This window comes from Benincasa hispida, chromosome 11 (assembly GCF_027475165.1).
Source record: "Benincasa hispida cultivar pf3 chromosome 11, pf3_genome.v1.1, whole genome shotgun sequence".
Classification (NCBI taxonomy): Eukaryota; Viridiplantae; Streptophyta; class Magnoliopsida; order Cucurbitales; family Cucurbitaceae; genus Benincasa; species Benincasa hispida.
In genome coordinates, this window is record NC_143488.1 from 69,099,141 (window position 1) to 69,113,997 (window position 14,857).

The following is a 14,857-nucleotide window of genomic DNA, read 5'->3' on the forward strand; positions in this document are numbered from 1 at the left end:
ACGACCGTTTAGAGTTTAGTACACGATCTTTTAGATAAATATAATCAATCTTGTAGTAAATAGCACAACACACAATTATTACCTTCCCTAAATTATGGACGCAAAGATTGCGAACTTCAGTTAGCTTCTCACCCAATCGACGAATCATGCTAATTAAGTTTGCCAATGTGTTGTGGATTTATGATAATTCCTCACATATAACTTTATAAGACTTGCTTTTCTTATGTTTTCTTGAGGATTTTATGTGCTTCTTTGCATGTTGCATCTTGTTGTGTGTGTCAGACTGCTCCATATGAAACTGGCGAATTTGAGGGGAGTTGGTCATCTGGTGCTCAACATGATCACCATGTCCAGTTGCCTCACCGTGATCAAAATCCTCAAATTCATCATTGGAGAGAGTTGGTGGGAGGAGTGTTGATCAGCCCCGGCATCACCACCTTCGAATATATCCTGATCCTTCATTCTTCAAGCACTTGGGTCCATCGATCCCTAATAGTTGATCCTCTTTGTACTTTATCTTATCCGCCGTCAATATAAGTTTTGACACGACAATAGTCTGTATATAAAAATAACTAACATTAGCAAGACAGATTACTCAGATACACGATCACATAGTGTAAGATAGACGATTGTATACTTAAAGCTATACGACCGCTTAGCTTATGTTAAACGATCGTTTATAATAAGATAAACGATCGTATAGTATAAGCTAAATGATCGTATAGATGTAAGTACACGATCTAGTAGTATAAGCAAAACGATCTGGTAGTAAAGGCTAAACGATTTAGTAGTATACAAAAATACATTCTTACTTTTTTGGGTTGGAAGACATCCCTTTCTAGCAGCTTCTAGGATGGTGCTACCGAACATGTCCACTTCAAGATGTGTGGGATTGCATTCTTGCTAACTTTGGTAGCTACGAACTTATTAGATGAGGACATTCATAAGCCCATACCTACATGATTGAATAGACAATAATGTTAATATACAACATATAAATTAATTGATATTGAAATAAATTGGATCAGTACGTACTTGAAATGCATGTGCAAATCCTTTTATGCAGTAACATGTTTCGTGTTTGGGATTTGATTATCTCCTTAACTCGTGTACCTCATTTTTCCCATGCAAAATGTTCTTCAAACTTTCCAATGTTTGTCTATATAGGACGGAGGACTAGTCAAAATGTCTAAAGACTTCAGTGTCATCGACAATTCGAAGTGTCTTCAAATCGAATTGGGTTTTCTTGTCTTTCCCCATCGTCACCATTTCTTGTATGATATTAATGCAACATTCACAACATCTTCGTCCTTTGAAAATTTGAACTTTTCAAATGCAGCCTCCACAATCTTACAGAGAATTGATTTGCTATCATCCTTGGGTCCGAGAACGAAATGTTGTAGTCTTTCACAGCTGGTATCCCTTTTCAATCTTTCCTCTGTTGACCACAAACCAGTAGTCTGTTGGGGTTGATGTCCTAAATTTCGTAGGGTTCTATAGTTTGTAAATGTAATGTACAAACATTTTATTTATGTAATAAAATATTCGATATTTTATTTCAAAATTAGTTGCATTAACCACAAACCAATAAACTACATTCAAGGTTATCTTGTACCTTAAGCATATATGTAGAGATGTATGGGTGAATCATGTTTAAATGATAACCTAAATGGTTTGTAGGAGATGAATAAGAATGGATATCTTATCCTGATGACACTACGAGTATGACCCGTTTTATAGATGAAACAATTATTGTAAAGTGCTACAAATGATCTAATCCTGATCATTAATCATGTGAAGGGGGATATTCTATATAAAGAAGTTTGTATAAGACCGGACCACGAAATGTTCAGTCTCATTATATAATGCCGTTCATAATAGAGACTTATATTTCACTAGGATGATCATAGATAACATGACCTGAATCCTGAGTGAGTTGTGAACTCCTGCATGTGAAGGCGATATTTTGATTTGTATGGGTGAGAGTGACCAGATCGCCGACTCAACAAACCTGCCATTTTGGGGATTCGTCTGTTTAAGGAGTTGGGAACACAGCTACACAAGAGAATTCACTCATTCCCTAACGTCAGGGTAAGTTGATAAATTGCTCTCTTAAGAGCTGACTCCAGGACTTGAATAGTGTGACGCCACACCCTTTCCTGGTCCGAGAGGGGTTCGATCATAGTTGGACTATGATTTATTATTCATTAGAGGGATCAATGGTACTTAAGGAGTTAGATGTAACTATAAGGCAAAACGGTAATTTTGGCCTAACTGTAGTTATGAGCAATTTGTGAAGGGTCATCGTATTGTAGATTGATTATATCCAATGGACATAGAAATATATCTGTAGTGTGAAGAGTGCAGCTGATGGTCTTTAGTGGAGTGTCCACCAGTTAACGAATGGTAAATAGTTTAAATTAAAAAGTTTAATTAATTATTCACGTACCGTTGGAACTTCAAACTACAGGTCCATGAGGTCCTCTCAGTAGCTCAACGAAATTTAATGAGAATCAGTTTTTGGATTAATTTGAATGATTCAAATTAATTGAGGTTAATTATATGTGATATAATTAATTTAATTTAATTATATAAGATATAATTACTATGTTGTATTTGATACATTATAATATCAAGTATTTATGAGAGGAAATAAATATTTGAATATGATTCAAATATTAATTATATAAATTGGATTCATATGGCTAAAATTAATATTAATGTTATTTATATTAAAACCTTGGTGAGAGAAAGGTATGTTATATTTGATATAACACAATATGATAACGTAGTTATCATATGAATATATATTAAATAAATAAATAAATTTAATTTAATTTATTTATTTTTGAATTAATGTTATTTGGGAGGGAGTTGTAACTCCCTCCCCTTTTTCTTTCCAGATCGTGTATGTGGGTTAGTTATACACTTTCTTCTTTTCTGCATGGTGAAGAAAGAAATACAGAAAAATCTCATAGGGTTTTGAGATCTAAGGCTTTTCATCGCATCTCCTCTCTCAATATCTTCCTTCACCAAAATAGTCAAAGCCCACTCCTCCTGGATTCTCATCCAGAGAATACCGAGGTTACTTTTGTGGCAATACTTTTTCTTGGTGTTCGTGATTTTCATAGTGAAGAGGAATCGTGAAGATTTTGTTCTTCAAGGGTAAGTCTTCTATTCCATTTTCTCTTCTTAGTTTCTCAAGCATGCTGTATGTTTTGTTTAATTAAATGCATGATCGTTTTGTTTCTTTGTAAAATTGTGTTCTGTAAATTTTTTAGAATTGGGACGATTCGCTTCCGCTGGCACCCTTTACAGGGATTTTTCATAATCAAATTAAAATCATCTTGTATGAATGTTACCTTCTTCCCCATGATGTTGAAGCTTACAACATATGGATTCTAATCGGTGACCTCCCCTTAGAAGAAAATGATGCACAAGCTGGTCATTCAATATAAGATCGACGTCCAATAATGGACCAAAGCATGCTTTTCGGAACATACTCAACTGTGTATTTGTTAGTTTCCTTTTAATTAGTGCATTCGTCTTGCCAATGTGGGCCAAGCAAGTTACGGTGGCAGAAAAATATTTCTCAACTGGGACTGAGTGCACCATTTACAATATAGCAAACATATATGATCAAGTATTCAAATATATGATATCGAGTATGAAAGGCTAAACGATTGTATAGAAAAAGCTAAACGATCGTATAACAAAAGCTAAACGATCGTATAACAAAAGCTATATGATCGTATAGAGTTTACTACACGATCATTTAGAATTTACTACATGATCGTGTAGATAAATCTATATGATCGGGTGTATAAATCTATACGATCTTTTTGCTTTTTCTATACGTTCTATTATATAAATATGTGACCTAGTATATGAATCTATGCGATCTAGTATTAAAAGCTATACAATCGATTATATAATGTCATGTGATCGGTTATATAGAGTTACACAATCGATTATATAAAGCCATGCGATCAGTTATAGAGAGCTATATGATTGCTTATATAAAGCCATACGGTTGGTTATATAGAGCTATACGATCGACTGTACTCAGTTACACGATCTATCCATTTACCAAACGAACCCTAAATCCCAATCAAACCCATGTACAGAACGATTTCAAATGACGAAAGACGAGAATACTGTACCTTTCAGGTTACCGGAACGGTGTCGAAGGAATTCAAACGAAAGCGAAAATGAGTAGATACGACCGATGAGCAGTGAATGACGTCGAAGACGAACAGAGGCGTTGAGAGAAAATTGAGAGGAGTACTCGAATGCAAATTGGAATGCGAATAGTTGGCTTGTTGATGATGAAATAGACGCTTGTTTGGTTTTAAAAAGTAAGGGTATATCTGGTATTTCACATGTGAAAAAGGTAAGCCATATAAAAGTTTAGAAAGAGGTCATCAATAGAAAAATTTTTCTCGTTTCAAAATGTTACCATTTAATTTTGATATTTGAGTTTTATTTCAATTTGGTGATTATATTTTAGGATTTGCACTTTTGAATTCGAAGTTTCACTCAGTCTTCATTTTTTGTCTCTTAATAAATTTAAAAGAATTAAGAGACTTATAATTAGTTAAATTTCATGATTTTTCATTACTTTTAAAGTTAAATTCAAATTTTTGTTTCAATTTTTTTTAATTAATTAAAATAATTTAAAGTGAATATTAATTGAAATATTAATATTAAAAATATAAAATATTGAAACCTCATGGATAAAATTGTAACATTTTGAAGCCCTAGAGTTAAATTGAGACGAAATTCAAAATACAAATCTATAACATTTTGAAATTTAGAGATTAAATAGAAACTAAACTCAAAACCTAAGAAAGTTTTATATTAGAAATTACTCAGGGATTTGTGAGGGACGAAGTACAAGTTAGCCATGCCGCATTTTTTTATTAAAAATAAAGATGTATTATTGTGTTAGTGTAGCACTTCAAATATATTATGTTTAGAAATAATTTTAAATGTCTTTAAAAAATAGGTTTTTTTTTTTTTTTTAACTGTAATTAGAGTAGGAGATTTGGACTACAAACATGTGATTAGTAATACAAAGATTGTCTCTAAAAATTTAAAAATCTAATCAGAATCAAAGGTGAACCAAACAATCATGACATATAAATCAAGTCATGGATTGTGGAAGAAGGTGGCCACATAGTCTATTAACAAGTGAAATCCGTTCAAATGTGCAAAAGCTAGTGTTTAAAGACATTTTTGAGACAGGACCATAAAACCATAAATTTAGAAGTAATTTTTATAATTCAGCTTAACAAAATATGATATTTTAAGGGTGAATTCTTCCTTGATATCTTAGAATCCTTCATGGTTAAAAGTATATATATATATATATATATATATTTAGTATTAGAGAAAGATGTTAAAATGAATAGATGGATGGTAAGGTAGCATTTCATCTTCTCATCTCTCTCCATGTGTTATTCAGGTGAAAATTAAAAGGAAAAAAAACCATTGCATCATGATTTATTATTGGGTTGTTTTTAAATATAAAAAATGAACCAAAATATTTATAAAATATAATAAAATTTTAGAACTATCAACGATCTGATAGATACCGATAGACTTCTATCCGTATCTATAAATAGTTTTGCCATATGAAATAATTTTCAATTATTATTTATCTAATCAAAATAAAAGAAAAGGCAGGAAATATATTTGGAAATGGGCTTTTAAAGAAGCAGGCCCGCCCGGCCCAATAGGGTAAGGTTGGAAATATCTAAAAACAATTAAATTAGCGAATTGTCAAAGGTAAAATACGTGGAGAGTTGTGATTGGGAGTCGCAGCTATATCTACGCGACCGATTCCTTTCTCTTGACCCAAAGGATTAGTTCCATAAGATCCCAATTCCGCCACCATTTCCGACCTCATCCTCCCAAAATTATCCGATCCGCCTCCGCCTCCGCTGCCACTGCTTCTCCGCCGATCTTTTTCATCATGTTACGGATCAGATGATTTCCGGGTTTTCCTTTTGAATCAACGATTTCAGGTTCTCATGTTCTCAACCTTTGTGCTTTGATTCGCACATTTTCAATTTCTTTACAAAGTTTTCTTCAAGCTCTTGGCTCGCAAATCTGTGGTTTTGTTAGACCCTACGAAAATTAGGGTTACGAAGAGCATTTCAGTATGCCTTCGGTGCCTATTGATCTCTTCCTTCGCCCTCTGCTACCTTCTTTGACTTCTTTTCATGGTGGTTCATCCTCGCATCGTCTGAAGCGGCTCGAAAAGGGTGATCGGCGTGGTAATCTTAGTTAACATGGGGTTCCTTTAGTGCATTTCGTGCTCTATTCGTATTCTTCAATCTTCTTTTTCCTCCTCCTTGCTCTTTTTGGTCCGTTCGAGGTTTGGAATTCCTAGAGAAATTATAATTGTACGGTAAGGGTTTATTATTTTCATCTTGATCTTGAGGTTTTTTTGGCGGTCGAAGCCTCTGAAAGCGAGTCACTGGCGATTGGCTACTCGTTGAGAGGGTTTTTGCATAGGTATTGTGCTATAGATATATTTATTTATTATTATTTTCTTAAGAATTTTACAGGCGGCATAATATAGCTTGCACCTGGATTGAGTTTCTTTCCGGGCATGTTTTACGATATCTTGGATACATGTGCAGGTTCTAGCAGATTTCTTGTGTCTTACATAAGCCTGAATGGACATTGCTTCGATTCATCAGAAGTTGCTCCAAGATGTAGACGTTGTGGTGGATGATCTGCAGTCGTCTTTGAAAGATATTGATGCTGCATTGTTTAATGATCTTGATGGATTTTTTAAGAAATCTTTGAGCATTGAAGATACTCATAGTTCAAAATGTAAACGTAATGTGAATTGCAGGGATAATTCAAATGATGAAAACAAACAAAAAGAGCTTGAAATTCCCAAGAACAACTCATCTAAGAAGTGTTTAAGCAAATCCAAGTCCTTTCCCCTCCCTGTTACCACATCCCCACCTAAAGATTATCCAGACAATGATAAGAAACCAAAAACAACGGTGGGTGATGTGTCTTGTAACGAGACTATGCATCAAGCCTTTTCACGATCCATATCTTTACCAGTAAGTTTTCCTCTCGTCAAAATTAAAAAGGGAAAAAATTGCAGTTGTGTCATGTGTTTATGTATTCTTGTATTCAGTTATGTAGAGTCCTGTGTTTATGTATTATTGTATTCAGTTATGTAGATTTGCTACCTCTATCTTTATTTTTCCATGAAAACTATTTATATCATTATTATTATTTTGTCACAAAGGCAAATATGGTGTGGGCATTGGAATTTCTAAGGACAAGCTTTACTCATTTGGCTGACATGATTGATGATCCTAGAGATTATATAGTAAAAACCAATTTTTTTCCCCAATATAGTGACTTAGCATCAATTTGTTTCCTTGATACAAATATTTTCTCTTAATCTTAGTATGTTCTTGTGGAGACAATTCTGCTGTTGCCAGTATGCTTTGCTTTCTAAATCGTGGCATTTTGCAATATTGATGTATGTAGTTGCTTTGTTCCGTGGTTTTCTCATTGTCTTCACGAGCAGCATAACAGAAAGAGGATTTTCTCTTGCCTTTTTTGTTTATTCACCCCAAGTGCAGATTTGAATTTGTTACTGATAAAACAGCACATCTCTGAGGTTGCTTGTGGTTATATTCAATTATAGATGATGAATTTGTGAAAAGTAAATGTTCATTTACCCCTTCTGTTTGCTGATTTAACTTCTAACATCCAGGCTCCTGCAAAGCTCATATCTGCGATGAAAGGTAGTCGAGCACAACACTATGGGGAGTCACCTAAGATGACTGTGACATGGGCTCCTGATGTGTACGACCCTCCTCAGACCTCGTTGTGCCACTGTGTCAAAAACAACAAGAAACAGCAGAAATCTAAGAACAGGAAGAATGGGAAAAAAGGACAGAAAGGCAGCAACTCTTCGCGCGGGAGTGGTGGCAGGGACAAAAGGCAGGCTCGAAAATCTGTTGGTAGTTCTGATCGGTATCAAAGATCATTTAACTCTCCAAGTGTGGTTAATACTCTCAATGAGTTTGATAGTTTTGACGACGGGAGCTCCGACTCTCACTGTGGAAGCATCTTCCTGAAAACATCGGTCACCAAGGTGCACTACTCTGTTACTGAAGCCTTGTAAGCGTTACTTGTCCAAGTTTTCATCTTCTCTCACAGTTCCTGTACATAAATAAATCGTTGTTTTGGTTTCTTTTGTGATTGTTGATGACCGAGATGCTTGGACCAAAAAATTGTATGACTTTAACTCGTTTGTTGTTTGGTACGAGAGATTTCAAGGATTTATAAACCTTTTTTGTTATATGAAGTTTGGTGAAATTCGCTTTTTATAAACACAACTGAAATCATATGTTACCATGTTTATGGATATGATTTTGTCGCTTCTTGGATGTTATTTTTAGATATGCTTGACTTGCTTCTAGTAGGTGCCTGTTTGAAATTTGTTTTAGAACGCTGTTAATGACCAAGTGAATGTGGAAGGTCTGCATTTTTCTAACAATACCAAGAAACAAGAAGATACATAGAGAACAGTGGAGCTTTGAAATTGGAATAACTCAAGTATAATTTAGATCTTGTCCAAAGATGAGTTTAATCAGAAAAATTAATTTAACTCAACTAATTGATTTCAATTAATATAATTCCCCCAAAGGATCAAACATGCTTGGGTATCTATAGATAAAGGTCTATACACAATTCTTCAAAGGACTGCAGGATATATTTATTCTGTTGTAGCTAGCTGCCTTGCCAACAATCTATGTAGTATACTCAGCATTTATTTTAACATAGTCATAGCTCAAGTCGCAACCCCATGCTCGTCCTTCTCCTTGCCCATCACCTGTCGATCGAAGCAACTAATCTAGCTTAGCTATGAGGCTGTTTTTAGAAAACCCTTTTGATTTTAGTTTTCATATGATATTTGTTTGAATATCGTGATTCAGAAATATGTGAAATCATCTTTTCTTAACCTTAAGTAAAGAAGTGAAAATGTAATGTGTTATTTGAAGAACTCGCCTATGGAAATGTAAATTCTGACTGTATCATGGGTTTCTCCAGCTCTTCTGAGATAGTTACTTGCTGCAGCCCTGAAAACAAGATATAACATACAATTTAGAACAGTCAAAAAGTGGTTAATAAAATTGTATAAGATTTGGTGATTGAAGAAAAAAACAATGTGAACTTCAAAAAGAAAAAAAAAGAAAGAAAAAACAATGTGTGAAGTCTTTTAAACCTGTCAAAAGATTGGGGTTCTCCTCCATCCATGAGGAGAATGTTTCCTAGAGACACTTTGAGTTTCATCTGCTCGAATGGTACCCCTGCGTATCCAGCAGCCGCTGCTATCCGTCCCCAATTTGGATCTCGGCCATATATGGCTGACTGCAGCATGAAAAGATATCGATGAAACATGCTTGCACAAGGTGTGCGAGAGAAAGATGATTACGAATGAAAATCGTGCCTTTACAAGTGACGAGCCTGCTACTGAACGAGCAATTTTCGCTGCTTCAGCTTCTGAATTTGCACCAGTCACTGTAATCTGTGGCATTTGGCAGATTGGGTAATTTTATATCAAAATGCATAGATTATGTAAAAGATTTTGTTTATCGAAGTGGCAGACCTCAATCAGACAGGTAGCACCTTCTCCATCCCAGGCTACTGACTTGGCAAGGCCTTGCATCACCTGAAAATAGAAAGGAGAAAGAGTCCTATAAATTGTAATGTCAAAATAATTTCCCCTCCCTATTAACAATTTTTTCTGAAATTTCTTTTGAACCTGTCCCGAATCTCATAAGGATACACTAAAATTTTGACAATGAGATACATACCACATCAAGGCATTCTTGAAGCTGTCCTGCTTCTCGGCTTTTCAATGACGAAATTATATTAGATCTGGATCCTGACAAGCCACTCGACAAAGCAATGACGGTGTCGTTGGTACTTGTATCCCCATCCACCTACATTGTCAAACCCAATTAAAATCAAAAAGAAAAGAAAAAAGGAAACATATATACCATTATTGTATCAATGATTTGAGATGTCACTTCACAATTTCATTGAAATTTACAAAAAAGGATACAACAAGGTTCCCCATATATACCATTTACAAACCCAGACTAAATGGATCATTTCAGAACCAATTTTCAAGACTAGCTAGTTTGGTTTAATTTGATTTATATTGAGTAATAGGATGTGTAAATTTACCCTCAGCAAATTTATGAAAGAGCAGAACAGTAAATAAATAAACACGAAAACTAATCAGACAAGTGAAATTGTCAACACATTAAACAATCATACCGTAATCTGATTGAAGCTTCGATCAACAGAGATTTGTACCATCTTTCTCCAAACATCACTAGCAACCACGGCATCTGTTGTAACAACCTGCCACATTGTAACAAATCAACATTAATAAAGACAATCACAGCCATTTAACTTGTTCGAGAACGAGCTGGCAAGTTTGAAGATACCTACACCGAGCATAGTAGCCATATTCGGGTGAATCATGCCCGAACCTTTTGCCATTCCTCCAATTCTTATGGTTGAACTCCCAACCTAGGCATTTAATCAACTGTTAATCCTTTCTGCAATGATTTTATCCTAAGGCAATGTTGCAAGTGCCTTTTATGTCGGCATTAGACCGAGACTATTGTATAGACCACAGGCAGACAGGAAAATATAAAATGGTTTTCACATACTTGGGACTCGATTGCCACGCTTTTACTAACAAGGTCAGTTGTGGTAATTGCCACTGCTGCAGAAGCTGCACTGTAAACAGACTGATAAAGTTATGTCACAGCCCAAAAAGTTGGCAAGGAAAAGACTCCACAGCATAGAGCCGAACATGTAATCGGAGAAAGTACAAATAAAGCTAAGTAAAAGATTGACGATTACCTTTCAACTGAAGATGAAAGGGACCTGACTAGTTTTGGAAGAGAATTCAAAAGTGCATCCTGCATTTGAAGTTGGATAACTTTAAAATTCAAGACAAGACATCCAGTAGGTATAATTTTCAGCTAAATTACAATACATAATATAATACATCTCCGTACCTTTTTTATTCTATGACCAATCACTCCAGTAGATTCAACTAGTACTTCCTCTGGCCTTATTTGAAGGATCTGCAATTAAAGTTACTTACAACTTAAAAGTTCTACTGAAAATAGATTAATAAATTTGTTATGAACCTATGAAGGTGCCTACCTTTGAAAGATTGTTCACACATTCTATCATATCTTGATAACCAGCATCCCCCTACAGCAACAAAAGGTCTCTTAGCTACGTAAATATTCATCCAACACAGGCATAGACTTTTATCTTTTCAAGTCCAAACAACATTGAATTGGTGTGGTAAAGATAACTGCTTACCGTAGCGGCATTGGCTTGACCAGCATTTATTAGCACTGCACGTGCCTAACAAATTGTAGAATAGATCAAATTGTTGTTAGCAAATAAGTTAAAAGCACTGTTTGTTGAACATAGCAAGCTAATACCAGGGTGGCCATATAAAAGGAGCAAGATCAGTGAACTTGTATAGTTATGGTTTTATAATAGCTGAATGTTCTGCTGCTAGTTAAACATAACTTCAACCCGAGATGCAAGAAAATCTACCGTTTGTGAAATGTCCAATGCTTTTTTACAATACAACACTGGTGCTGCAGCAACTACATTCTTTGTAAATGCTCCTAGAAATGAAAATGAGCAAACTCACAGTCAGTATAAAGAATGTTTCTCGAGTGTACAGCTAACTAAGTCACATATGCTTGACTCGCATTCCAAACCAATTGGCACAATAAAAAGTTCAGAATCCCCAAGGACACGCCCAAAAACCAACAAAACTTTTCCTGTAACAATCATTCTCTAGTCTGTATAATAACCAAAAACTGGTTATTATATAACACAGATGAACTAAACAGTCAACAGTGAGCTCTTACCAGCAGAAATGGCATCAACATCACAAGTAACAAGTGCAAGGTCAGGCTTCTCTCCCTTTGCTCGTAGTCCTCCATATAGCCCTGCAGCTTTGAACCCCTTAGCAGCAGTAACTCCTCCATCAATCTACAAAACACGTTGATTTTTGGTTTTAACTTATAAAAAGTTAACAAATTAAGAATACACAACAACAATGTCTTGTCTAGAACTAATTTGTTTTTAGTTTGAACTTATAGTAGGATGAAAACTGAGAATACCTATACTTTCTTGCTTCAGTCTATCACTTCCAAAAAAAAAAAAAAAAAAAAACTCACTCTTTTTTACGAAAAACCATTACAACAGTTGTATGTCAAGAAAACTCATAGGATTAGGTGGCCACCATGTTCCAAAAAACACTTGTACAAAAATAAATGTCCTTTAGATTCTAAAATTTGACATTTTGAAAAAACTCATGTAGAGGAGATAAGGAAACCAAAACAAAATCTTTAGATAAAGAAAAGAACAGAAGAACAAGAAGACCACTAAAGTAATCATTCAACCCCAGAAACTCAAACTAAACCAAACGAACAACAAATCTTGAAGCATACAGAGAGGAAATTCAGTCCCTGACCTGCTTCCATGGACCATCAGGAATCAAAATCGGAGCCTCCGGCAAATAGTTGGAGGCCTCATTTGTAGCCACAGCAAGCACTCGAAAATCCCTCTAAAAGAAACGGAAAACAAGCAGAACATCAGCAAAAACAATGAAAAGAAAACGAAGAGAAACCCAAAGATAAAGCTGAAATGGGAAAAAGGGGTATGAACATTGCTCTTATTTGTAGCAAAGATCAAACCCAGAAACAGAAACACATAGTTGGGGCAATCTCGAAAAGGGAATTGTGGGCGATCGAAAACAAACCTTATGAGATTGAAGGGCGGGGAATTTGAGAGAGGGGTAGTGAGGAACAGAGAGATACATGGGTTCTGTTGGAAAGAGTAAAACAGAGAGAGAGAGAGAGAGTGAAGAAGAAGGAGGCGATGATTGGATCAAGGAAACGTTATATAAAGTTGAAAGGGAAATTAGGAAATGGGTTTTGTTTGATTTGGTTTGGTGGGTCAAGTAGAGTTCAAATGACGATCGGCAGCGGCAGCCATTGCGATGAACGAAGGGGTAGGTTTGAGCACGTGAGGATCACGTGGGGGGATCGGATCATCGTTTTGCAGTGAGAAGAAGGCTGAATAAAACAAGGGTTCTCCCGTGAATGAGAATTCAAAAGAGAAACTTTAGAGAAATTGAGGCTTTTTGGAGGTTCGAAGGTTTCAAGTTGGAGAGTTGCTTTTGTGTTTCTCTTTTGAGTTTCAACTTAGAACTACACAACACTAAGACTTTTTATTTTTTATTATTGTTTTTTTTGAAAGATGGTTATTTTTTCGTATAAACTTTAATGGTGAGTTAAAAATTAAGGTTATGTTCGGTAATGATTTTGTTTTTTGTTTTTATTTTTGAAAATTAGGCCTATATCATATATATTTTTTTACCATAATTTGCATCTATTTTTAAGTATAATGATAGAATTTTTAGTCAAATTCTAAAAACAAAAACAACTTTTTAAAAATTATTTTTTTTAGTTTTCAAAATTTGGCTTAGTTTTTTAAACTATTTGTAATTAATAGATAACAAAAAAAGAAATTTGGAGGTGGAAGTGTGTCTATAGGCATAATTTTAAAAAATGAAAACAAAAAATAAAATGGTCACCAAATGGGGGCCTAAGTATTTCGTTTTTTGTTTTTACTTTTTGAAAATTATGCTTACTTCTTTCCAATTTCTTACCATGATTTGTATACAATGGTTGAATTCTTAGTTAAATTTCAAAAACGAAAATAAGTTTTTAAAAGTTACGACTCGATTGGTAACCATTTTGCTTTTTTGTTTTTGTTTTTGAAAATTAAGCATATGGACACTACTTTCACCTCCAAATTTCTTTATTTGTTATCTATTTTTCAATATTATTTTAAAAAAATCAAATCAAATTTTGAGAACTAAAAAAAATATCTTTAAAAAAATTGCTTTTATTTTTGAAATTTAGTTAAGAATTCAATCATTGTACATGCAAATTATAGTAAAAAATGTGGATGATGTAGACTTAATTTTTAAAAATAAAAAAAAAATGGTTACCAATCAAGGTCTACTTTTTTTAGTTTTCAAATTTTAACTTAATTCTTTAAACTATTGGTAAAATGTAGAAAATATAAAAGAAAATTGGAGGTGAAAGCCTAATGTATAAGCTTAATATTTTTTTAAAAAAATTGTTACCACATGAGCTAAATGTTTTAACCTTTAGAAAGTCATATAAACTAGACCTTAATGTATACATTAGAAAATGTCTCAAATAATTTTATTATTATTTATTATTTATTATTATTTTAAACCCATCTTTTCTTTATTTTTATCGTATCAAATATCTTTACCATAAATAGTTATTATCGTTTTTTATTATTAATTTGGAAGTTTTGATTGTTTTTATTATATGAACTATTTTGAATTTAGCAGGTTTGGGACATACAAGGAAGTTTTATTATTAAGAAAAAAGTCAGTTGCAAATTTTCAAACACATTATTTATTTTGGGTAATGGAAAATTACAAAGCCGTCGATTTTTTTGGGTTAATATTTTACTTTTAATAAACAAATAAATAAATAATTTTATACATTGATTTCATATTGTTTTCATTTTTCTAGAATTTTTTCTTCAAAGTATTGTTTTTACGCATTATTTTCCTTTTAGATTTTAACGATAGGTTTATTAGTGTCTATCACTGTTTATTATTGATAGATAATGACTTTTTGTTATATTTGTAAATATTTTTAGTAATTTACCATTTAAAATAATTACTCTAAATTATATTCAT

General features: G+C 33.9%; 2 protein-coding genes across 3 annotated transcripts; one reads left to right on the top strand and one right to left on the bottom strand.

The window, feature by feature from the left end:
* Positions 1-5,797: 5,797 nt before the first annotated feature.
* LOC120090339 (uncharacterized) lies at positions 5,798-8,376 on the top strand. Its single transcript, XM_039047925.2, has 3 exons — positions 5,798-6,522; positions 6,651-7,088; positions 7,757-8,376. Exons 2-3 carry the CDS (start codon positions 6,687-6,689, stop codon positions 8,168-8,170), a joined length of 816 nt encoding a protein of 271 aa, XP_038903853.1. The 5' UTR covers positions 5,798-6,522; positions 6,651-6,686; the 3' UTR covers positions 8,171-8,376.
* A 214-nt stretch (positions 8,377-8,590) lies between these two features.
* LOC120090338 (arginine biosynthesis protein ArgJ family) lies at positions 8,591-13,321 on the bottom strand. 2 transcript variants are annotated; one of them, XM_039047923.2, is made up of 17 exons: positions 12,869-13,321; positions 12,581-12,673; positions 11,973-12,096; positions 11,650-11,723; positions 11,407-11,451; positions 11,242-11,292; positions 11,091-11,159; positions 10,933-10,991; positions 10,737-10,806; positions 10,513-10,593; positions 10,336-10,422; positions 9,867-9,995; positions 9,659-9,721; positions 9,500-9,577; positions 9,275-9,420; positions 9,058-9,128; positions 8,591-8,881 (listed from the first exon to the last, which is right to left on the bottom strand). In XM_039047923.2, exons 1-17 carry the CDS (start codon positions 12,926-12,928, stop codon positions 8,799-8,801), a joined length of 1,383 nt encoding a protein of 460 aa, XP_038903851.1. In that variant the 5' UTR covers positions 12,929-13,321; the 3' UTR covers positions 8,591-8,798. The 2 variants fall into 2 exon arrangements, with proteins under 2 accessions (XP_038903851.1, XP_038903852.1); XM_039047924.2 differs by having other exon boundaries at positions 9,012-9,128; positions 12,869-13,226.
* Positions 13,322-14,857: the final 1,536 nt, after the last annotated feature.

Coding starts and splice junctions, on each gene's coding strand:
- LOC120090338 (XM_039047923.2), bottom strand. CDS start 12,928: ATGTATCTCTCTGTTCCTCACTACCCCTCTCTCAAATTCCCCGCCCTT. Junction 11,293..11,406: donor GTCAAGCCAATGCCGCTACG/GTAAGCAGTTAT, acceptor TTGTTGCTGTAG/GGGGATGCTGGTTATCAAGA. Junction 8,882..9,057: donor CAGAATTTACATTTCCATAG/GCGAGTTCTTCA, acceptor TTCGATCGACAG/GTGATGGGCAAGGAGAAGGA.
- LOC120090339 (XM_039047925.2), top strand. CDS start 6,687: ATGGACATTGCTTCGATTCATCAGAAGTTGCTCCAAGATGTAGACGTT. Junction 7,089..7,756: donor CACGATCCATATCTTTACCA/GTAAGTTTTCCT, acceptor TCTAACATCCAG/GCTCCTGCAAAGCTCATATC.